We start from the raw sequence: 25,088 nt of genomic DNA, 5'->3' as shown, positions 1-25,088 counted from the left end.
CAGACGTGTGTGTGCGTGTGTGTGCGTGTGCGTGTGTGTGTGTGTTAGTCGCTCAGTCGTGTCCCACTCTTTGTGAACTGTAGCCCGCCAGGCTTCTCTGTCCATGGACTTCTCCAGGCAAGAATACTGGAGTGGACTGCCATTTCTTTTTCCAGAGGATCTTCCTGACCCAGGAATCGAACCCTGGTCTCCCGCATCACAGGCAGATTCTTTGCCAGTTGAGCTACAGGGAAGTCCTCAGCCAGTGCCTGATACATAATAATTGCTGTGTATTGAGTGGGCTTCCCAGGTGGTGCTAGTGGTAAAGAACCCACCTGCTAACGCAAGAAACATAAAGAGATGCAGGTTTGATCCCTGGGTTGGGAACATGGCAACCCACTGCAGTATTCTTGCCTGGAGAAATCCACGGACAGCAAGCCTGGAGGGCTACAGTCCACAGGGTCACAAAGAGTTGAACACGACTGAACAAACTTAGAACACACACCTGAATGAACGTTAGAGCATTCAAAACGGAATCTGCGGTAGGCAGCTGTCACCTCTGGTTCTTCTTTCTCCTACATTAATAAGCAAATCTACTCATTTTCTACATTTTCCTAAATAGCAACAGAATCCTGAGAAAATACAGAAAGCAATATTTTAAGATTTTTGCTTCACTATGGGCATGAAAGATATAACAAATACACCTTCAGAAATGAATAAGATAAAGAAATTAACTTTTTATGACACTGGATTGCAATAGGTGAAAGAAAATTCTGGATAACAAATTATTGGAACTAAAGAATCTTTTGTATTCTGATATGCATTTATGAAATAACTCATAAAATCACTTCAGTAAATAAAAGCTAAGTAATCAAAATTTTCTAAATATACTCTCCTGAAAAAAAAAGTCAAAGGCTAATAAAAATAAATTCTGCTTTGACTTGTGAAATATTCCATCAAGTTTCATCAAATTTTAGAATGTACTAACCAATAAAATCATTTTAATAACTACATAATTCCAAAATACTCACTAAATCATTTTTAAGTGATCTATGTTTTATATCCTGGAACAAATAAACAGAAAAAAATTTTGAATATCTCATTGTTCTGTTTCCCCAAATAACCATTTTAACAAAATACATCTTTCTTGCAATAATATTCACCTAAATTTAGCTTTTATAACATTGCTCGGGAACTTTACATTTCCTTGTTCCTAGTTTTAGCTTTGTTTTCTCACTTTGAGTAGGCTGTGTATATGAGAATGAAATTACTGGCACACATGACTTTGGCTGAATTATGGAGGGGACTTCTGAAAATATTGCTCTCTGTTACTACTTCCATTCTAAAGAAAGAGCCACTATTACTCAGAATCTAAGGGCATTCACAATGATAAATACTAAAAACAGATTGAGGTACACACACAGGGGCAAATACTACCAAGAGCCTCTCTTTTCTTTGGGCTGAAACACTTCAATGTAAGTTCTCCTGCTTACCAACTACATGACATTGAGCACATTTTTTTGACCTCTCCATACTCCATTTCATTTGTAAAGTGGATGCAACAAACCTCTTGGGGTTGTTGTTACAGCTCAACTGAGTGAAAAAAAGGAAACATCATTGCTTGATACACAGATTGTGTATAAAAACCAGTGGTCTTCATGCTTCATAAAACTTCACAGGTAGGAATTTCATCTTCATTTTATATCCAAGCACTGATCATGGTGCCTATCAAAATACATATAAAATAACTTCTGGTTTCAGGTGTGGGTGTGTGTGTATGCTCAGTTGGGTTTGACTCTTTGGGACCCCATGAATTGTAGCCCAACAAGCTCCTCTGTCAAGGAAATTCTCCAGGCAGCAATACTGGAGGGGGTTGCCATTTTCTACTCTAGGGGATCTTCCATTCCAGGGATTGAACCCATGTCCCCTACACTGGATTCTTTACTACTGCACTACCTAGGGATTTCAGGTATGTCTGTATATTCCTGAGTCCTTTGACAAATGTAAAGATTTAAAGCAAGCAGGGAGAAGCATCTGACTGAATACGGCAACGAGACTTACCTTAAATTCTATCCCAGAATGAACCAATATAGCAAGGCTATTTGTTGGGTTTTTAAAAAACATATACAGGCCCCCAAGATGTTTTTACCAACTCAACAACACTTATATGCTCTAGGTGAGTTAGCCTCTGGCATCCAAGAGGTCACAGACTAGAATGGGATGAGAAATGTATAAACAATTACCATACAATGGATGCAAGCAATGACAGAGACCTCAGAACAATACAGCCTCACAGAACAGAGAGTGCCCTCCTGAGCAGTAAGAAAGGTATCACAGACAAGGTGATGCTTGTCTTCGGTCCTGGAGGGGCCTGGAGAGGCCTCCACTGGGCTGACTGGTTCCCTGAGTTGCCAGGGCTTTGACCTTGACTCATAGTTGATGTCTGTGTCCCTGGCATCTAGTTTCAGTTGATCCTTTCTATTTAGCCTCTCTCTGGTCATGTTTCTTCTTTTCAGCTCCCAAACTTGACCTCTCCACCCTGAAAACTAAATATGATTCTTGACACCTGTATCTCAGGTTTCAACATCTGCTCTTGTGTCCTGTTCTGCCTCAGTTAAAGGCTGACTCACCTCTGCTCAGATTTTGATCATGAGAGTATCTGCTGACTAGGTCAGAATATTCTTCAGGAAATGGATTTGGGTCTCTTCCAGGGAAAGCAAGGCAAGCCCCAACACTTACTGAGAACACAGTTATCACTGCTACTACACAGCTAACTCCCGAGACACAAACAATCCCAGAATTTGCCTGGAATTTAAAACCTCTCTTGTCCGAGCCTCCAAGCTTGGTCTTTAATAATCCATAAAGTACCCTCAACCCGTAGACTCTATGTAACACTGCCTCCAGGGATCTGTGAAGCTCCAGCTGAAGGCTCCTCCATCTACATAATTTTTCTAGATTCTACATATGGGTGGTTTGGGATTGACATGTATACACTATTGATACCATAATGGAACCTGGTGGGTTACTGTCCATAGGGTCACAAAAACTCGGACACGACTGAAGCAACTTCACACACATAAAACTGTTAAACAATGAGAATATACTCTATAACACAGGGAACTCTACTTAATGCGTTGCGGTGACCTGAGTGGCAAGGAAGTCCAAAAGGGAGGGGACATATATGTCTGTATGGCTGATTCATTTTGCTGTACAGCAGAAACTAACACAACATTGTAAAGCAACCCTACTCCAGTAAGAAGTAATTTTAAAAAACAGAGATGTTATACCTAAAAAAAGAAAAAGAAAGTGCCTTAAAGTGCCAACCTGGCCTGCACAGGATGTAGAACCTTCCAGTCAGATCTGATTCTGGAACAGGCCTGAGGTCTGGTCTCCTGCAGCCTCAGTCCAGCCACCCAACCACCCCCTGCCACCCCTCCACGGAGCTTCAGCTCTGACTCCCAAGAGCTCCAGGAGGGAGAGACAGTCTGAAAGAAATAGAAAAAGTTCCTAAATGCTCATTCTGCTCATATGAAACCTGAGCTTTCAGTAACTTTAAAACATTAAAAAAACTTTAAAAGATTTAAACCAAAAAACTTAAAAGATTGTAAAAAGCTTCCAATGACACAAAAATCATGATATGAACTTGCACAGATGGTAGAATTATCTTTCATATATTCAGTGTTACACATAAAAATATTAAGAATAAAATGAAGGAAGAAAGATGCAGAAAATGAACTTGAGAGATCTGGAAATCCTGTATGAATATTATCTCCAAGGATTAGAAGTTAGAGATATTTTGAGTCATGGCTGAAAATAAATTAATTGATTTGAATTGGGTCATGAATGGCAATGCCACATAGTACTGGCAAAGAAGAGAAAGAAAACAGAGTCAGGACCCCATAACTTTTGTTTCAATCCAATGAGAGCTGTCAGTACTTTTGGAGCTAAGAAAATTTTAATGTCCTGGGACTTCAATGTTAAGATAAACTTAGAGCAAGAGTGAGAAAGAGGGAAGAAAAACAATGGTAGTTTTTTAATTTAGGAAAGTCTTACATACAGCAATAATTTGAGACTTTATGATGATACACAGGAGCATTAGAATTTTCTGGGTTCTCTAGCAGTGTCACCTTATATTAGTTCCTCATGCTCGCCCATCATTAACTATTCTGTTTTATGCCTTCTTCTACTTCTCACAAATACACCCTGCATTCATTTTTCCCTTCAAGCTAATCAATCTGAATTACTACAATGTTAAGTAATTCACTCTGCACTTCGGTAGACTATAAATGTATGAAAAACCTCACCATGCAGCAAGATGTACTTATTGCTGGAGTAGCATCCACCCTGGTCTGATGTCTAAATCAGCAATGCAGTCAGCAGCACTTCTCGGGCAGAATTCTCAGCTTACTCAAACACATTCACGATTATCTCTTCATCTACTCAAAGGAAGTGTAGGAATACAAATGAATTTGCCACTATCTTTGCAGGAAAAAAAAAAATAACACTGCTTTTTCTAAATCAGTAGGGGTTGACAACAAACTCCAGTGTCTCATCCTTTACAAAACACTGTTTGAATATAACAGAGATGACACCAAAGAGTCAGACATGACTGAAACAATTTAGTACGAAAATCTATTACATTTACACTATGCCAACCCAAAACAGCAGATGAAAGACTTCCAAGAAATTCCTTTAATACAGAGACACCTCCTGAACTGCATGCTATGACAGCATTTTTGGACTGGGGAAACATCTATTTCCTACTTCCTTTGGATGTTTTTATACTTACACCATACCTAGAACATGAGAAAGACCATCCAATCCTTGCATGATTAGAAGAGATCTTCTCTGAAGAGAATTCAGTGAGTGTGGTGAGATTTATGAAGTCTGCACGTATTCTTGGATGTCTTCAAATGCTTGTATGTTTAATTGTTTCAACACCAGAATGGGTCATACTTCTCTCTATACATTTTCAGGTTATCAGTTTCTGCTATGACAGACTGAACTATACCAACCAAAGGAAGTGACATCCCTTCTTCACTGGGAAAAAAATTCTTCATCTCCTTCCACCTCCACTTATTCCTCCTCTTTGTCATCCTCTTTACTTAACTAGGACAACCAACAGACTACTATGATATCATAATTTTTTAGGGAAAATAACCATTGCTCAAAAACCTGAGTTAAATGACTGAATGAGAATGAATTCAGAAAGTGGATAATGGCATCATACACCATCACACTCCTTGCTATTTCTGGCTACCACAGTCCCTGAGGGTCTCTTGATCACTTGCACTTTTTGCCCATGAAGAGTAAATGTATCCACTGCAAGCTGCTTTGGGAAAGAGGCAGAGAAAGTTGCTCTGCTCAGAAAGGTCATTTGCCCAGGTTTCCTTCTTAGCAGGGAAAGTGAAGATGACTTTCCAGCTGGTGAAAAGGAGGGATCTTGGTGAAATATGGGCATTAAGACAGGTGGCATAGGGGGTAGACAGACAGCCCCAGCTGGGTCCCAGCTCTGGGGAGAGAGGCAGGCACAAAGGCAGACAGAACAGTGACAAGTGTCCATGCTTCAGAAAGCACCACTGGTGGTAGTAAGCCTGGAACCAACAGTATCATGTAGAAATCTCAAGATTCAGGTTGCCAAATCATGTTAATTTTTTCCCTAAAGAGATCAGTTCTTTGAAATGTATGTGCTAAGATGAAATTACGTTAAACCTTAACTCCAACCATGATTACAAATAAAGCTATTTTCACTGAAAGGCACAGGGGTTAAAAGCAGAGGTTTTGGAAGCAACAGACCTGGGTTTCGATATTCACTCTGCCACTTTCCAGGTGTGACTTGAAGGAAAATAAAAGACGAATAAGAAGGGGCACGACAGTAATGTCTATCATAGCACTATAATGGTTACATGAGAACACAAAGTGTTTGGTACCATGGATGTCTCAACAGTTAAAATCTGGGAGTCACCCAGGTAGAGAATATGCTTCCCAGGTGGCTCAGTGGGTAAAGAATCTGCCTGCAATGCAGGAGACACAGGCAATGTGGGTTCGATCCCTGAGGGAGGAAGATCCCCTTGAGGAGGGCATGGCAACCCACTCCAGTATTCTTGCCTGGAGAATCCCATGGACAAAGGACCTGGCTGGCTACAATCCATCACAAAGAGTCAGACATGATGGAAGCAACTGAGGACACAGGCAGGAACATGCAAAGGTAAAGAAGCCGCCTGCCAGTGCAAGAGATGCAAGAGACTTGGGCTTGATCCCTGGGTTGGGAAGATTCCCTGGAGTACGAAATGGAGACTCACTCCAGTGTTCTTGCCTGGAAAATCCCATGGACAGAGGAGCCCGGTGGGCTACAGGCCATGGGGTCGCAAAGAGCTGGATACGACAGCACACACTAGGCAAATAGTGCAGCCAGAAAAAAGAAGCATCCAAAGAAATGAGTCTTGAAGACTCCAATACTTAAAGGTTCGAAACATGAAAAGAAACCATCAAAAGTGTTTGAGGTTGCCAGCGAAGTAGGTAATCAATAAGCTATCCAGGTGTGGGGCTCTAGAAGTTAAGTGACCAAAGCGTCCCCAGAAAAACAAAGTGACACCTGTCAATAGATGCTTGAAGATCAACAAAATGAAGACCAGGGACCTTGACTACTGGGGTTAGCCATGTTGAGGACACTGATGTAATTGACGAGGACAGTTTTCTGAGTCGTGGATAAGGAATCCTGTTTAGAATGGTTCAGCAGTAAATGGGAGGGGAACAAAGGGAGAAGGAAATACTTTACAAAAGTTTAACTGGAGGAAAAAATGGAGCACTGGTCTTTTTTTAATGTTAGAGCTAATAGCACGTTAAGAAACACCCATTATTTTAAACACATTTACCGATTAATTTGTATTATCATATGTTAAGCTAACAATGTGAAAGAAAAAAATAAATGATTTAATTATGAATGTATATAATGCCCCCCCCCCCATACACAAATTCTGCTGCTAAAAATGTGACCGTTAGCTGTAAGCATTTGTACAGAGACTTATTTCCGGATGGAAGTTCTTCCAAAACACTCAGAGAACTCTCATCTACATTTTATAATATCATGTTGCCCCTTCTGCTTTTGCACAGAAGATAATTTCTCATCAAAAGCTTCCAAAGTCACAGTAAGCTTTTTCAAAAACATAGACCACTCATAACCTTAAGACTAGCATTACCTCCAATGAACCATAACATTATTGGCTGAATTTTGTGTGAGGATTCTCATACAGAACTTTTAACTCAGGCCTCATTTTAAATAACCAAAATAATTAAAACATCTTTAAACAACAGGATGGAAATATCAAAATTCATGTTAAATCCACACAATTCTTCTCTGTGCTCAGAATTTTAAAACTTTAATAAATTAATTCACTCCTTATGTAATTGTGTTTTAAAACCTTTCCCAAAGGAATCTCACAGGAGCTTTAGTCATTACTTATAGCTATTTGTCAGTTCTTCATGAGATCAAATATTGCTCTTTCCAGCTATTATATAATAATACCTTTAAAAATTTTTAATAACCTAGTTGATATTCTATCAAGCATCACTATTTATTTAAATAAGCACTCTTTTTTAATGTCTTTTCATTAAACATCTGAATATTGTAATTATTTTCCTCAGACATTCTGTTTTCTCTTATTTTATATTTCTTCATTTTTAATGATTACATTTTGTCCTGGACATAGTACAACATAAACTTTAAAATAACTTCTTAAATTACCTGTTATTCAATTCAATATTCAATTCACCCTAAGTTAAAACTAATGACTATTTTTCAGTACAAGTGATTATATATTTCAGTGGATCCTCTGTCTTACTCTAACCAGGATAAGTTTTCCTGAATTAGATTTTATCCTTGTTGTTTGCAGAATTGGGAAGTTAAAGAATTTCTATGTGCGAATAGTTTCTATGTGTGTTGGCCTCATAAGCGCTTAAACCATTTTTATTGAACAGAACACTAACTTCTATAGTATTTCACTAAACTATCCCATCTCAATAGATAGCAATCTATTTGTTCCCATAATCTCTTTTGTGTTTTGCATGTCTTCTTCTCCAGCTATGTTGCAAACAAGGTCAGGAGCCCAATGAAAAGATACTCTGATTCTTGTCACAAAACATAGTTTTACAACGTCCCTCAGGCGTGGCAAGGCATAATTCTGCTATTTTCAAATTTTTAGAGACTTTCAGGTATGAAGAACACTGGCTTTTTCTTTTCCAAGAAAAACAGCTTTAAGTCTACAAATCAAAAACTTAGGCTGCTCAAAAAATATTTTAAAGCTTTGGGTCCAAGATAAAAGGCTGACAATACAGCTATTGACAGCAACATGTAACCAGGGGCTGTAAAATATAGTGTTTTCTCCATGCCTGAATCAAACAGGATCTCACATATCTCAGATCTTACTCTTGGTTTAAAAAAAAGAAAAAAAGGATAAAAAGAACTGAGAGGAATGCTTTTGGTTGGCACTGGCTGGGGTGTTGGAGGGACGAGGAGGTGTTAACAAGAGGGATCCGGTATCTTTTTGTTTCGTGAAAACCCTGGCTTGACAGGAAATACAGGGAAAACTTAGCCACAGAAATGGTGCATCCGCTGTACAAGCCAAAAAGTAGATTCTCCCACCGCTGCTTAGAATAAAGAAACTTACAGTTCTCTTTCTCTCCTGTTTCTGGCCAGTCACCTCTCTTCCCTTCTTCTGCATTCACTATTGCACTCTATCCCAATCACTTAATTTCCCTTCTTAAAAGTCTGAATGCCAAGAGGAAAAGCCCCTTAGGAAGTCGTCCACGATGGTTTGCCAATTCAGTCCAAAATCTATATAGACTCTTGGACCTATTAAAGTGAGAATGTGATTTGATTGACCTATTTTTGGTTTGTTTTTGTTTTTAAATAAGAGGGATTGAGTGAATTTGAGGGTGAACTGAATTCTAATTCCTAATGCTAGGAATGTAATCCCAAGTTTCTTACCCTGCCGAGGACTGCGCTGAATGAATTGAGGTGGTGGCGATACTTTCATTTGACTAGAGAGATTCGGTTATATTTTCTGTTTTTAGAGTGACTGCTTTGGAAAGAATTTCACTCACTGACTTATGCCACAAGTATTAACTGAGCACCTACTATATGGGCCAGGGGTCTCTAGAGTCTTGATATAAGGCTCCTTCAAGTGAGAGAGCTTTAAAAACAACTGAAATACAATGGGAGTAATGTATAGTAGTACTGATTAACCCTGAGCCAAAATGAAGGCTTACAGGTGAGAAAGCTCAGGACAATCTGGACAGGTAGTCTGAGTTCAGGTCTTGAAGCAGCTTGTCTTCCTAAGGACACCATACGACATCAAGAGTTACATGAACCTACCTCATTTCCCCAAAATGAGTAGAACAATACAAACAACACAAAATCTGTTCTATTATTTTCTCAATGGTTTCCAGGGATGGAAACCCTCATTCCTATATTGTGTTTCATTACTGAGGTTAGATGCAGGAGAATTTCTTCCTGAGAATTACAGAAGCACAGTAGTAAGAGGAAATCTTTCTCCTGTGATGCAAGTTTCTAACTTGCAAAAGGCCTTGCTAACACTGGCCTTCGACAAGCAATGATTTCTGTCATGTAAGTAATGACTATAGCGTGTTTATTGAACTGTATGCATTTTGGTGAGGATTTACTAAATTAATAAGAGATGTGTTTGTTGCTATTTTCATGGCCCATGTATGTGTGCGTTTATGTGTGTGTAAGCATGCATGCCTGAGAGAGAGAGAGATTTAATATGGTGGAACTTTCCAGATATGTTTTGATCAACCAATATGTGTGTCTGGAGTTTATAGGTGGTGCTGCAAGAACATAGGCAATATGCAAAAACTTTTCATTCTTTGTTATTGAGTATGGTATAAGAATTTTAAGAAGTTCAATCAGCGGCAACTTAAACAGCAGACTACAAATCCTAAGTGGGATGATGAGAACATATTTTCTCACTGGCACTGCACAGTCTGGTATACTAGAATGTAGCAGAATGCAATAAACAAGCATAATTACTTTCACACAAAAAGTCTATATCAATCTTTTCTTGATGACCTACTTTCACTGAGTTTTCTCCAGCAATGCAATCACCCAAACAAATCAAATCTCCAGTAGACTGTGTATGACAGTCTCAAAGCCTCATGTTTTAAAAAGTCAGCACTCCCCATGTATTGAAAAGGGAAAACTCACTATGTGGAAGTACCCATTCTCTGCCAGTATTCAGAAAAGACCCAACCCCTCTCCCAGTAAAAGGGTTTATATGCCATTATCATTAGTAGTGAGATTATTTGGCTAAACATTTTCTTATCTTCACTGCTTGAAAGCCACTGTGTTGAATATAACTTAATCTCTCATTATGTTTGTAAAAACTAACAGTTGTTTTATTTTTTCAAATAGATGCTGTAAAATTCTAATTTTAAAATGTGGAGGAGAAGGAGGAGGAAAGGGGGAGAAGAGGAGAAAACAGCCACCTTGAAAAGTTCCCACGAGGTATAGAACCAGAGTACTTTCATAGGGATGTTTAGTCGTTTTGAAGGGGGATGGAGGGGGTTGGGGTAAAATTCTGAATAAACTATTGAGGAACAAAGAAGCATCTTGTGTGTTCTTGATCTCTTCCGCCAAGAATACTAAATGACTAAAATGTAATGAAAAGTTAGGAAGAAAATAAGTTGGAATCACAGGCAAGAGAGAAGCATTATGGGATATTCTCTTGCAGGATGGATGATGCCCAGGTTGTACTGTTTCATAAAGGATTTCAGGACAACATGCACTAGCCATACTGGCTAATTAAAAATGACTTCATTCCTTGTGCTTCCTTCCAGGAATTCATTTAGCAGACAGCACCGCTATATCCAAAATTCTTGTCCCATTCTGATAGACTTTTAACTAAGAATCATATGCATATCAATTCATTCTTTGAATTGTAGCACCAAGTGTTTACCTTTGTCACAGAATAGCAGCTGCCACCACCAAAAAGTTAACCTCAAATCGGGACAGACTTAACTATGTAAATTATGTGACATTTTCTTAACAGTAAGTAATATTGAAGAGAACATACAAGAGTGTTTTAACCCGCACATTTTGCCTATATATTTTGCTACTTATTTCGAATGTGGTAGGGTAGAATATTGAAGGGGACACAAAAAAAGCTTAAAATTACTGAATGAAACAGTAAATGCTCCATGTTCAAAAAAGAGGTACTGCTGCTTATATGCTCACAGAGACTTTTTTAAAATGAATTCACATCTTTATTTTGTATTTTGAAATGACTTTCACAGACTTAAAATCTGATTCATACAATCTAACATGTATTTCATTATTCTCTATTCTAATATGCTCCCACTAGGTTACGTTTTATATCTGTAATCAGATTAACTCCTCAAAGAGAAAAACTACTGAAGTCAAGCATAGCGACAAGCACACAGTGGTTGTTCAGAGAGGTTGGTGAAATGAGTTCCACTGATCACAACCGGACTCAACCCCTTTGGAGAACAGCACTGTATTCAGGTCACAGGAAAAGACAGACCTTCTTCCTCTCCTTTCTTTACACAGGAGGAAGGAAAAGTCAGGCTTAAAATATCCTGGATAATTCCTTTCATTATACTTAATGATTTTTCCCAAAGATGTAATCTTTGAATGCTCAATAAGTCAGTATCAGTTTTGAGAAGCAAGAAAACATGCATGTGTGTGTGTATAGTATATATCCATATTTATTTATCATGTATATATGCATATCTACACAATATATGGCTTCCCAGGTGGTGCAGTGGCAAAGAATCCACCTGCCAATGCCAGAGACACAAGAGACCTGGGTTTGACCCCTGGGTAGGGAAGATCCCCTGGAGTAGGAAGTGGCGACTTACTCCAGCATTCCTGCCCAGCAAACTCCATGTACAGAGGAGCCTGGTGGGCTACAGTCCATGAATCACAAAGAGTCAGGCATGACTGAGCAACCGAGCATGCACACACACAATACATAATATATGCATATATACTTACTTATATAAATATATATACTAAATGTCATTTCCCCACTCTGAAAGCCAAGGAAACTTGACCATACCCAAATATTACTCATGAATTCATTTAGCCATACATCTTAAATACAAAAGGCTTGCATTCAACTCATACAACATAATATAGCTGCATTTTTTTCATTACACAAGGAAAATATGCTTACATTTCTACCCTTGATAGCTGCCATTTTATCCTTTTCTGAAACTTCATGATTCATTAATTTACCACTTCATGCATTCTTAATACATCTTAAGAGATATACAATAGATAAAATCCTATTGCGTCTTTCACGATTTGAAAGAAAAAAATTGCTAAAATCAACTTTAAAACAAATTCTAGGAAGGCTATTTTCTGGATCATTTTTCCACTGCACTGTTTTTATGTAAAACACAAGCTGCCAGCAATATACAAAGGTATTAGCTTATGTGATAGGAATATGATAGCCTTCAAGTAATCTGAAATCATGGATATTAAGAAAGCCTACTTACTGGCAGACAGCTGACTGAAATGTCACAATGAACCTGTACAGCTCATTTTAAAAAGGACAAACACAAGGATTTTAAAGGTGAATGAAGTAGAGAGTTTTGATAAGACACTAAAGTTAACCTGACACTATGAATATCCCTCCTATCCTTAAAAAAAAAAAGCTTTTTTAAGAGTTGTGACTAAAATCAATAAAAATAGATCATTTTTAGCAGCACTACTTCTTATTACTTCTCAAGGCACTGAGTTAATCAGTTCTGAGGAAACGTTTACCATCAATTCCTCCGACTTGAGGTAACAATCTGTTGTTCTACTGGTCAATAAATAAGCAGTCTTCACACTATCTTCCCCTATGTCTCTTTCTTCTAATTATTAAACTCTGTAGAACTGTATGTACTTGCTGCCTCCATTTTTCCTTCCCTGATATTTCTCTGACTTTAAACGGTCCTAGCTACATCTTCACCTTTCCAGGGAGGACATTCCACCGAGGACCACCAAGGATTTGCTCTCCAGAGTAAGTAAGAATGACATCAAGTCCGAGCCATCACACCAATGACACATATCATAGGAGGCAATGTATTTGAAATACTTTTCAACATTTAATTACTATACAAAGAGGAGGGTATTATTCTACCTCCCAATGATCTATCACATTTCCACTATTACACAGGGTACCAGTCTTTTACCTGAGCTTCCTGATTCCCAGTCTCACTCTGCATCAATCCACCCTACGCCGATATACTGAAGTCATCTTCCTAAAGAAAAGAGATCTGCGCGAGTCATTCCACTGCTCAAAACGCTTCAAGAGCTCCCCTTCATCCACGGGACAAATTCCAAAATCCTACCTACCATTTGAAACTATTCCACTAATACATGCCCGTTCCAATTTGTTCCTCCCTCAAAACACCACATTATCATTTTCATTCCATGCTTCTGTGCATGCCATCCTTTTTACCACTAATACCCTCCCAAACAGTGACCCTTGAAGACCTGTCCTTTCACCCTTCAGGATCTCCATCCAACCCCATCTCCTCTTAGAAATGTTCCCAGAGGTGAGTTTAGCCTACACTCCCACACAACTTACACTTTCATATTCTACAAACTCTGCCAAGTATGAGAGCTACTTATGTATGGATTTTTCTCTCTTCCAAAGGTTTAACAGACGCTAGAGGAATATTCTCTCTAGGAGAATATTTATCACAAACAGGGTGCTCAATAAAGATTCAATGAATTGATATGTGCTTATGTTCTCACCATTTAGTCATTTAATGATTAAAAATATTAAAACAGTTATCTGGACCATCTAAAAATGTTCTTTGTTCACTTTAAAATGGGGTTATTAATGCTTTTCAAATATGGTAAAAACAAACAGCCTAGACCTGACCAATAATGAAAATGTAAAATAAAAAACACACCCACAAAATAAATTGCTGAAACGAAAAGATACAGCTAGACCTTGTATCTGCTAAAGAGAAAACAAGAACTCTAACAAATTATGCATGGAGAAAGAAAATAAACAACTCAATTAAACAGTAAGAATATGTATTATTGACAAAACAAACAATATTATGTGTCCATGTCCTGATAAATGCACCCGAGTCGCCCATCTCCAAGTGGTTCAGTAATCCTCCCATCTGCTAACAGACTTGAATCTCTGGACCAACTCCAAGACTGTCTGGCCTCCTGAAGTTCCTCTGGACTTCAAAGACTATGAGGTTAACCACTGTAGTCTATACTCCTCCTCCTAGGGTTACTCTGAAACTGAAACTGCCTTAAGAAGAGGGGGTAGGGATGGGAAGGTTTCCAGGGCCTTTGTCCTGTGGCACTAGCTTTGCTTTAGGATGGCATGAAACTTGCCCACATATCTACCTTAAGAAAAATGAACTAAGATTTAGTAGCATCACGAGGTTGACCCAGATCTGGCATTTTAAACACTGGCCATACTCTGTAATCTACCTTGGGAGTTTTAAGAAAATACTCATGTCTGGGCCCACACTCACACATGTACTTGATCCAGGGTAGGGCCCAGACATCAGTATGTTTTCAGTTCCCCTGGTATACAGTCAGCTCAGGCTGCTATAAAAATACCATAGACTGGATGGTTTAAACATTTATTTCTCACAGTTCTGGAGACTGAGCAATCCAAGAGCCAGGGGCTAGAAGATTTGTTTCCTGGAGAAAGTGCTTTTCCTGGCTTACAGACAGCTGCCTTCTTTCCGTGTTCTCCCTAGGTAGAAAGCAAGCGCTCTGGTCTCTCTTTTCTCATGAGGGCCTTAATCTCATCAAGGGGATTCCACTTTCATGATGTCATCTAAAACAAATGATCTCTCCAAGGTCCCACCTCCAAATACCATCATACTGAGGGGTTAGACCTTCAACATAAGAAGAATGTTGGGGGAAAATAAACATTCGACCCGCTAACACCAGAAAATTTCAAAGTGCAGCCATGACTGAGAGCCACTGACCTAGACCACAGGTTATCAACCTTCTATCACACCAAAACAATCAGGATGAGAGATCATGTGTGCAGTACACTCCAATGGGCAGACCAAGATCCTGCACAATTCTGTGTTTCAGGTGAGCTGCGACACTTAGGAATCCTGTTCAAGAAGATGCAGTGTCAGAATGCAAGGGCAAAAATGTTATTACAGAAAGGATTTTTAATTTGCTGACCAGGTGACTGAAAACCATGAGATAATCCAGAAAGTTCCTTACATCTGGCCAGCATTTTGTTATTCCAAACACATAACTGGGACTCCAGTGGTAACCAGGATCTCTGCAAAAAGAAGGCATTCTAAACAGCAACATTTTCTTTTATTCCTACTCAAGGTACTAAGTTAATCAGCTCAAACAAAAGGTCTAGCATGAAGACCCATAAATAAATAAATAAATAAATAAATAAATACGTTAGTGCTCTCAGCATCAAAAAAAAAGCAGTTTGGTCAGTGGCAGTGAAAGAACAGAAAAATTGTGAACTTAAGTGGGGAAGGCAGAGAAAGAGAAGGCTAGAACAATTCTCCAAGAATGGAAAGGTACTAGCGGACACTGTTTATGAATATTTTAACAGAAAATCCTTCTTACTTGCTAATTAATAAATCATTTTTTTCAAATATGTAAAGGCAATATTTCCAAGGAAACTTGTAAAAAATTTACTTTTGTCAATGTGTACATAAATTAATACTTGCTTACTGAATGAAACCAGAAAGTTCACATTAACCAGGACTCTGATTAATCACATTTACTCTAATATCTGTGTGGAAGTATCAGAAACAATAAAAAAAAAAAGACACTCTTCCCATGTTAACCATATTAGAATTTTTTGGCAGAAGGAAATGTTAATACATAATTTAAAAATTATGTTAACTACCAAATTCCCCAAATTATATTAACACATCAAAAATATTTTTAAATAAGGATATCAAATAGTATCAATTTCCTTCCTATCAAACTCTTTATCACAGTGCTGAGCCATGTTGAATTTCTTTTCACCTTAAATTCTTGCTCAAAGGAAGTAGGGTATTAAGGAAATAGAAGCCAATTTAAAAAAAAAAAGGTGAGTGAGAAGAAAATACAGCAAAGATCCTAATCAAAGAGCAAATCTCTTTTTCTGTGTTTGACTCTTGTGAAAATTTAAATTCAAATATTCATGGAATATCGGCTCTGTGCAGGGCTGAACTATGTGCAATACATCACCTCTGGGATTAACGACAAAACAGATTGCTAAAGCATGAATAGCAACACAAGGTAACTGCACTTCCTGTCACTGATCTGCATTCCAGAACTAACTTGGGCCACTACCTAGGCCACTGACTAGGGCCAGCTTGATCAGAGAAGACTTCATCCAACATGATGGTTTCTGATTAACTAAGAATACGGCCTTCACGGGATCAAGATACTGCATTTTTCATTGCTGACTACTGACCATCCCTCACCCCCACTGCCCTGTCTCCCTAACAGTTAAGCATGTGTACGCATGCACACACGCACACACACACACACACACACACACTGGCTTGATGCCCTGCTCCCAGGACATATCCAAGCTTCATTGCTGCCAACTCACCTAGAATTAAATGCTCACTCAAAATTGCTTCTGCCACTACACCTGCAGCATATATCATGGGGGCTATATTTCTCATTCACGGATAGTGTCAGGATCTAGGTGATGCTTAGGTGCATTTCTGGGCGAATCAAAGAAAGGGAAGGTCTGGTGCTAGGAGTGGCGTTAAAGATGGATGGCTAAAGATCAAAGCTGACCTCACTTCAAATTGAAATCAGAATCAAAAAGAAGGAAATGCCAGAGGAAACTGGCTGATCTCAACAGCAAAAAGCTACTACTAAGAAGCCTCACAGTACTGTCTCTCTATGACCTTATGCATTAAAGATTTATTAAGCACCTATTACAGGTGCTAAGTCCAAGAAAGCTAAGTCAAAGGGCGAATGAAATACAGTCTTTGCTCTCAAGAAGCTTGTCTAGCTTGTCTAGGGGAGACAGGCAGAGGCATGCAAAGCAACACAGTGAATATTAGAACAAATTTTAGAAAAGGAGTTGTGGGAGCTCTCATTCCTGGGCCATCAGCTCATCTCTTCTCTCCCAGTAACCCCAGTCCATAAAGGCCACATAGTGGCCCTTTAACTTTCTTCATCTTTGGCTGCTCTATTTCCAGCCACCAGAATGTCTCTGTGATTTCTGCATGGCTGACACAGCACAGGACAAAAATAACCAACATGTCTACATTTCAAATAATTTTAATGACTCTAGGAGTCCTTTTAGCTGAGTTGACTTTTCATCACTACTATCAATCAATATTTTATCAACTTTTGATTCTAAAGCAGCACTGTTTAATAGACTTTCTGCAGAGATAGAAATATTGTCTGTGTGCACTGCCCCATGCAGCAGTCACTAGTTACATATGCCGACTAAGCACTTGAAATGGGGCTGGCGTGAATGAAGGACTGAATCAATGCATTTCAATAAATTTCTAATTAAATAGCCACATATGCCTAGTGGCCACAGCACTGCACAGCACAGTTCTAAAACAGAAGTGTTTTAGGATTGTGCCATATGATCAAATAATTTTTCCCTTAATGCCTGTATGGATGTTATACACGCTTTCAAAGAATTACAAACTCAGATAAAAACTGATTTCCTTTTGTAACTTGTGACTGCTGCCAGGAATTACTCCCAACAAGACATTAAAAGTTAAAGCACAATCGGAAGTACCTATATCTCGTTAAAACTGGTTCTGACTTTTATCATTCTCACGTCATGAAGTGGGCAACATTTTAAGATATTTTAAAGTTAAGATATTTAGCACATTAAGAGAGATTTTTGGAAGACTTATTCTCAACTAGTTCTATAAGAAGAAAATACCTTCAAAGGGAGACTTAAAGGAGGTGTTCAATGTGAGGACTGATTCAGATCAGCTGGACTGAAGGTAATGAGTATTAGGACTCTGGACGCTGATGTGCTGCTTAATTATCAGTGCCTATCAGATGCCGGTGGCAACCCACTCCAGTGTTCTTGCCTGGAGAATCCCAGGGACGGCGGAGCCTGGTGGGCTGCCATCTATGGGGTCGCACTGAGTCGGACACGACTGAAGCGACTTAGCAGCAACAGCAGCATCAGATGCCGGGCACTTAGGAAACTTGCAATGGAGGAGTAGTTAAAATAGTATGGGGAATTCCCTGGTGGTCCAGTGATTAAGAATCCACTGTCCAATGAAAGGGACATGGGTTCAGCCCCTGGTTAGGGAACTAAGATACCACATGCTGCAGGGCAACTAAGCGACTGCAACTAGGGAGAAGCCACTTGCTGCAACTAAGACCCGAAGCAAGCAAAAATAAATAAATATTAAAATAATTAAACAGTATGGATGGGAATTTCCATATTTGGATCATGGTGGTTGTTATCTGACTACATGCATTTGTCAAAACTTTTCAATGGTACATCAGAAATGATAAATTATGCCTTCTTTTAAAAAAAAGAGAGAGAGAAAGTAATATGGGAGCACATGGAAAAAGTCATGAATGGAGATCTGAAAGAAAGCAAACGGGAACGTGAAATGTAGCATCACCTCTTATATGAAATGAATTAGTAAATTCCAAACAGCAAACTGATCTCCCAGGAATGAAAGGGGTCTCACACTTAAGAGTCAGAACACACAGACTGAGACAGGCTATGTGACATTTGGTAAGTCATCTGACTTCTCTGTGCTTCAGTTTCCTCAGTTGAAAGATATGTAGAATGAAAAACCTATCTGAAAAAGTTTGGGGAAGAATGAAATGAGCAAATATATGTAACTTGTTCAGCATTGGGTTTGCACCTGGCAAGCTCTGACTACATGGTAAACAGAACTAAAACACAAGCTCATCTTCTCAATCAAACTCTTCCTTTAAGGTCCTCTGGTCCTGAAGGAGGGAGGTTCATTTCCATACAACAGTCTAAACAGTTGGCAAGTCAGTGGTCAAGCAATGCTACCAGGTAAGACAAAACTCAAATCTCCTCAGTCAGCAGAATGAAGAAATGCAGTTCATGCTTCCTGAAAAATCTGAATTTTTGCCAGAAGCAAAATTCCCACAACATAAAATTATCAGCAAGTTCCCAAATGTCTAGTGCAGACATGTGAACATAAGTGAATTCATCAATGAAATGATTTATTCTGGCAAACTTTCGAGTGGAAGCAGCTATAGTCTACATAAAAAGGAGAGAGAAATGACATAAAGAAAATTGCTACTCTGCAAATCAAAAGTAATTAATTTTTTGAATGGAGACTAGTTATTATTGGGAGAGAAAAGGCATGAATATTTTCTGTCCCTGGTTACAATTTGTCTTCCGAAGATAAACAGACCAAGCTGAGAGCCACAACATACTGGATTGTACTGATTCCACACTCAAGATAAATTAAGCAATTAATTCTTGCAGAGGAACTGGGTATAATTTGTAGTTAATGTGGCCCTTAAAGCAGTAATACATGACGTAAAAGTTCAGAATTTGATTCAAATTTAACAGTACTATTTAAACATTTTAGTTCAGTGTACCTTGCATGACTATAACTCATTTAATTCAAAGATTCTGAATTCTCATTAGTTGAAACTATTCCTCCTTAAAACACTTCTTACATACCTACTTCTCCTCCATGACTCACAGTTAAGCCTCCTTACAGGAAGTCACTGTAGATTTTCCCATTACCTGTTTGTTGGGTCACAATTAAATAATAGAGTTATACAATCACTATATTAGTTCTCCACCTCATAGAAAACCTCTCAATTATTTTAGAGAAGGTCCAAATTCACTTAGGGAATTAACTTGGAGTCATCTTTATTTTCTGCCTCTTGGATAAAGAATCATCTTCAGTTGAATAACACTACATATTGTGTTCCTCATGTGATTTTTAAAAAAATAATATTGTCAGGTATCAGAAATCAAGTCCACAGTGAAAAACTATTAATAGTCCAGAAACTTTATGGACATTTAAATGTCAAACTAGCTCTGCAGTTGTCAAAGTGTGGACCTGGACCAGTAGTATCTGTATATCACGGGGATTTGTTAGACATTGCAATACTCGGCCCCACTCCAGACCTACTGAATCAGAAACTCTTCGGGGTGGGCCCCCACAATGTGTGCTCTAACAAGCTCTCCTGGTGACTCTGATGTACCCTAAAGTTTAAGAACTGTGATCTAACTAATTTTGGCAAAAACATTTGAGGCCTCAGGCCAATCTTGATATGATTATACAAACAGATAAACTCACAGATAGTTTAAACCCCTCACTTACTCCCCCTCCGCCGAAACCTATGAAAAGTGAAAGTGTTGCTCAGTCGTGTCCAACTCTGCAATCCCATGGACTGACTGTAGCCCGCCAGGCTCCTCTGTCCGTAGGATTCTCCAGGCAAGAATAGTGGAGATGGTAGCCATTCCCTTCTCCAGCGGATCTTCTCGACCCAGGGATTGAACCTGGGTCTCCTACATTGCAGGCAGATTCTTTACCATCTGAACTTAAAATGATCTCTAGTAGTAATTTCGAAAGAAAGAATTCGTTTTATTCCAAATAATCTGATGAAGATTTTTCTGTTTGGAGAGTTATTTAAAATAAGCAATTGGGTCCATATGTCCAATTCAAAATATCAGGACATTCTGGAGACAAAAAGTGATAAGGTCATTATGACATTCTAAATTGCTAACAATGAACACCTTATGAATTCTACATCTTGTTCTGGATAACGCTAAGGATTGGAGCCGTCAACCTGCACAGCAAGTCTCAGTGGGTGGACCTTTCCTGAGCATATATTACACATGCCAGTCCTCTCATTGGTTCCAAAGACCCTGAAGATGAGTAGTAAACACATCCACAAATTCGCTAGTGGATGCTGAGAGGAAAATAATTGAAGTGGAGACCAAACTTATTTGTAGATAATGTGCTCTCATTTTTCAAAATGTGCTATCCTGAGATCAAATATTCATTCCGTCTGAGGTAGCCATGGCCCCAAGGCCATGTAAGCAACAATATAAAAGGCCAACTTTGTTTAAGTGGGAAGGGATATGAAAGTATTTATCTGCCACTCTCAAAAAACTCATTCTGAGTTCTAATGCAAGCTCACATTCAATACCATCACATAAACTTGTGATATTCTTAAATAATTCAATTCTTTCCAGTTAAATTTTATATCATCAAAGCATTAAAGAAAATGTACAATAAGCTGAAATCTATAAGCACCAAGCAACAGGCTACTAATAATGCTTTACTGAGAACAGCCTTTGCAAAACATGGTGTATTGAAATGGAATAGGATTCAGCCACAAAAGGGAATGAAGTACTGATACATGCTACAACATGAATGAATCTTGAAAACACTATGCTATGCGAATGAAGCCAGGCACCAGAGGCCACATATCATATGGTCCTATTTATATAAATGCTCAGAATAGAAACATCCATAGAAAAAGAAAGTAGATTAGTGATTGCCAGGGCTAGGGTCAGAGAGAATGAGGAATGACTGTTCATGGAAGTTTCTTTCAGGGCTGATTACAATGTTCTATAAGTAGACGAGGAAGGCTGCACAACTTTGTGAATATGCTAATACCCACTGAACTCAACAATTTAAAAAGATGAATTATGCCATGCAAATTATATCTCAATTTTAAAACTTCACAATATACTCAGGTCATGTGGTTTAGGTGGCATACAAATAAATATTCTCTGGTTTATTTTTATATTACACTGAGATTTTAAGTACCAAGAGAATCTGGCTTTATTGTTAACACAGATCTATAACAGAAACATAAATTCAACAGGTGTGTATTTGATGACCGCAGCGCTTTCAAAAAATGTCTTCCTCTCACCAGAATCAATTGCATGGTTTTAGAGAAAACCAGGACCAGATTCCCTGCAAGTCTTGAAATGTCAACCATGTGCATCACATCATCCCTGAGCACTTTCCTAAATCTTTTAGAATTTAAATCATGTCCATGTATCTGGCATGCTATTGGCAACTCTCACCATATTTACAATGCAATTCCCATTAGTTAGAACATGGAAATTATTTCTTTTTGTAAAGATTACCATGCCAAGAGCAGCACCATCTCTTGGATGAAAAATATAGGTTAATATCTATTTTATTATGAACAATCTAGAAAACAAATGAGGATCCTCTAACTGAAAAAAAAAAGTCAAGCACGAGTACTCACAGAGGCACATCTTCTACCTTTCAGGTTAATGCCTCCAAACCTATTACATTCCATCATAATAGACCATCTTCACGAAGGAAAAAAGACATTTCGTTAACAGAATACAAAAATCTAGTTTTATAATTCTTCCAGAAAATGCTAGGAACACTTGGATCTGCATCCCAGGTAAATATTCTACCTGGCTTTTTCAGAAGGCAGTTTCAATATCAAAGGTGTAACCTGGAAGGTGGTGGGTGAAAGATGAATCCCAATAACTATCAACCTGCACCTTTCCTCTGACGCTGGCAGCAGTGGCAGAACGTTGATGGAAATTTTGATTAAAACTTTTTTTTTTTTTTTAAGTAATGCCCAGACTTGAATGTGACTAAATTAAAAGTACAGAAAACCACGGAAAAGTCAGGTTGGTGCCTGCTCCTGTTACTACCTTTCGGGTGTGTGTGCGTGCGTGCGTGTGTTTAATTCGCAACAGACACGTGTATTTCTCATTCAAGCCCCAAATATCCATAGCGTGAACTTAGCAAGAATGCCATACAGTACGTAGCCCCGCCGCACGACTGTATTTATCTTTTTTTTTTTTTTAATGTGTATCGAAGAGGCTCTTTCCACACTTTGCAAAGAGGAGAGAGAAGAGCTGCGAGGACAGGGGGCGCGATGGGCAAGCCCCCTCTCTCGGCGGCGGGAGCAACATTCCTGCCCGCAGGTGGACCGCGGTGGAGGTGCGAGGTGGGAAGCGGGCGCATCCTCCCGCGCCACTGACACCCGCCGTGCCTCCGCGACCACCGCGGCGGGCGCCCCAGTCCGCCGTCCCTCTGTCCTCCCTGCTAGATGGCGGCGCGGCAGCAAGTACCGAAGGCTCTGAAAACCCCCGACCCGTGTCCCCGGAGGGGAAATGTAAATGTTATCACTCACCCAGGCGGCAAACACAGAGGAGCTGAACACAGGCGAGGAAGCGCTTTAGGATTAGCATTTCCAGACGATCTGGGGGTTCCCACCGCGCGGCTCCTCTGCGGGTCTGAATGGAGAGGGAGGGGGCGCCAAGGAAATGTTTTCTCCTCCGGGGGATGGACTGGTGCGAGGTTGTGCGTGTGAGCGCGCGCGCGTGTCTGTGCGTGTGTAAGAGAGAGAGAAGGAGAGAAATAACCGAGGGGAGGACGCACGGTGCTCGCGGGCGGGGGTGTCGCTAGCCGAGGCGCCTGTCGGGCGTGCAAGACTCGGTCTCGCTGGCCCGCGGCGGCCGCGGTCTGAGCGCTCGGAGCGCGGCGGCGCCTGTGTGCCGGGTGCGCGCTCCGGCCGGGCTGTGCGCGCGGCGGGGGCGGGGGCGCGGGCACGGGCGGGGGCGCCGCGCCGCTGGGAGCGTGCGGTCGAGCGGGGTCGCGCGCAGGGGGCGGAGGGGCGTGGCTGCGGCTCTGGGGCCCGGTCCCAGAGTGGCGATTCGCAGAGCGACCCCCCTCCCTCCGCCCCGCGCCAGAAGCTTCGCTGCCCCGGAGTTTGTGGAACCCGCTGGGGTTTAGAATCTTCGCCGGAGAAAACGCCTCTTCATTAAGACTCCTTTATCCGTTTGGAGGAGAAGAGGAAGCCCAATCCCCATTGTCCGGCGCAGCCAGAGACTGACCTTTGGGGTTCACCCCTGGAAATGTTTTTCATTTGATTGTTGTCCTCTCAGCGTATGCTAAGTTGGTACACTCAGAAAGAGGTGGGGGAGGCGGGCTGGGTTACTTGGGTTCCCATTTCTTTTCATTTTTCAAATCTCCAAAGTAGTTCCAGACCACATTTCCTTCGGGGCGGTTAACTGCAAATAATCTCCGGCCGTGACTGTGAACTGTTAGACCCTGCCGCTGCCCCTGCCCCTGCCCCTACCTCTGCCCCGGACTCCAGTCGAACTCTCCTGCTGTGCACAGCTGCCTGGAGTAACTTTAAGCTCAGCCACGGTCCTCCCGGGCGCACGGAACTCCCCAAGTGTCTCCTTGCAGAGTCGAAAGGGAAGATTTTTTATTTTTTTAATTGCTCTATTGCAGGATATACCAAAACAAACAAACAAACAAAAAAAAAAAAACAAAAAAAAAGTAACACATGCCTTGAACTGGAATGTCACATAGTATGTACCTTCCATGTTTCTACTTATATAAGACCATTTGTAGCCTTTCGGGAGTCCGGTCTAAGGCACAGAAAGTCAAGTTCTGGAATTATACTTGTATTCTTAGTAATCATTTGATGTAGGTTATCTGTACAGTGTGTACTCCCGTGTCTTGTTCTTGTCTCAAAAATAGTATTTCAGCTTTAAATTTTTCAAGAAAGCTTGCCACACACACAATTGGGTTCTGAATGTATTTTGGTTGTCACTGCTGCTTCTTACTAATATCCACAGTCTCTAAACTAAGTTAAATACACAGAGTTAATATCATGAAATTTACTGTTGCTTCTGAAATTGATTACAGTCATGTAGTACATTTCAAATCTCTGTGTTTATTATATGTGTTTATTCAGGAACACATATAAATAGTAAGAAAGTGACCCTTGATCTTGTTTTTTCCCTGAATAAAAATAGGAATGCTGCAATTTTTGTAAGAATTGTGATGGAGATGGATGATTGCTCAGGTGAGTTTGCACTTAAGAAGAAAACTTTGGCTTGAGTAGCAAGAAGTGTGTATATAAACTAGAAATACAATGAAAGTTCAGAGAAAGTGTTTCGACATGGACTGGAGTAAGTAGAGAAGGTTTCCTAGAGATGTGTAGTTAATCCGGAATGACTGGCTGGAAAAAAACTGATGTCAAAGAGGGTGGAGACAAGAATGAAAGAAGCAGATGTTATGTGCTATAAAAACAACATGAATTAAATTTGAGCAGATTGAGTGGGGTGTGATCACAGGGAATGTTGATTGCCTAGTGGAGG

General features: G+C 39.8%; 1 protein-coding gene across 1 annotated transcript in view; it reads right to left on the bottom strand.

Moving 5' to 3' along the window:
- Window positions 1–23,307, bottom strand: part of PTPRZ1 (protein tyrosine phosphatase receptor type Z1) — a 207,980-nt gene extending 184,673 nt beyond the window's left edge. Inside the window, exon 1 of the mRNA XM_069588278.1 lies at window positions 23,108–23,307. Within this exon, the coding sequence (XP_069444379.1) occupies window positions 23,108–23,165 (58 nt within the window). The 5' untranslated portion in view covers window positions 23,166–23,307. The remainder of the gene's footprint in view (window positions 1–23,107) is intronic.
- Window positions 23,308–25,088: the final 1,781 nt, after the last annotated feature.

This window comes from Ovis canadensis, chromosome 4 (genome assembly GCF_042477335.2).
Source record: "Ovis canadensis isolate MfBH-ARS-UI-01 breed Bighorn chromosome 4, ARS-UI_OviCan_v2, whole genome shotgun sequence".
Lineage (NCBI taxonomy): Eukaryota > Metazoa > Chordata > Mammalia > Artiodactyla > Bovidae > Ovis > Ovis canadensis.
Note: the sequence above shows the minus strand (reverse complement) of the source record. Positions and strands in the feature narration are given on the sequence as shown.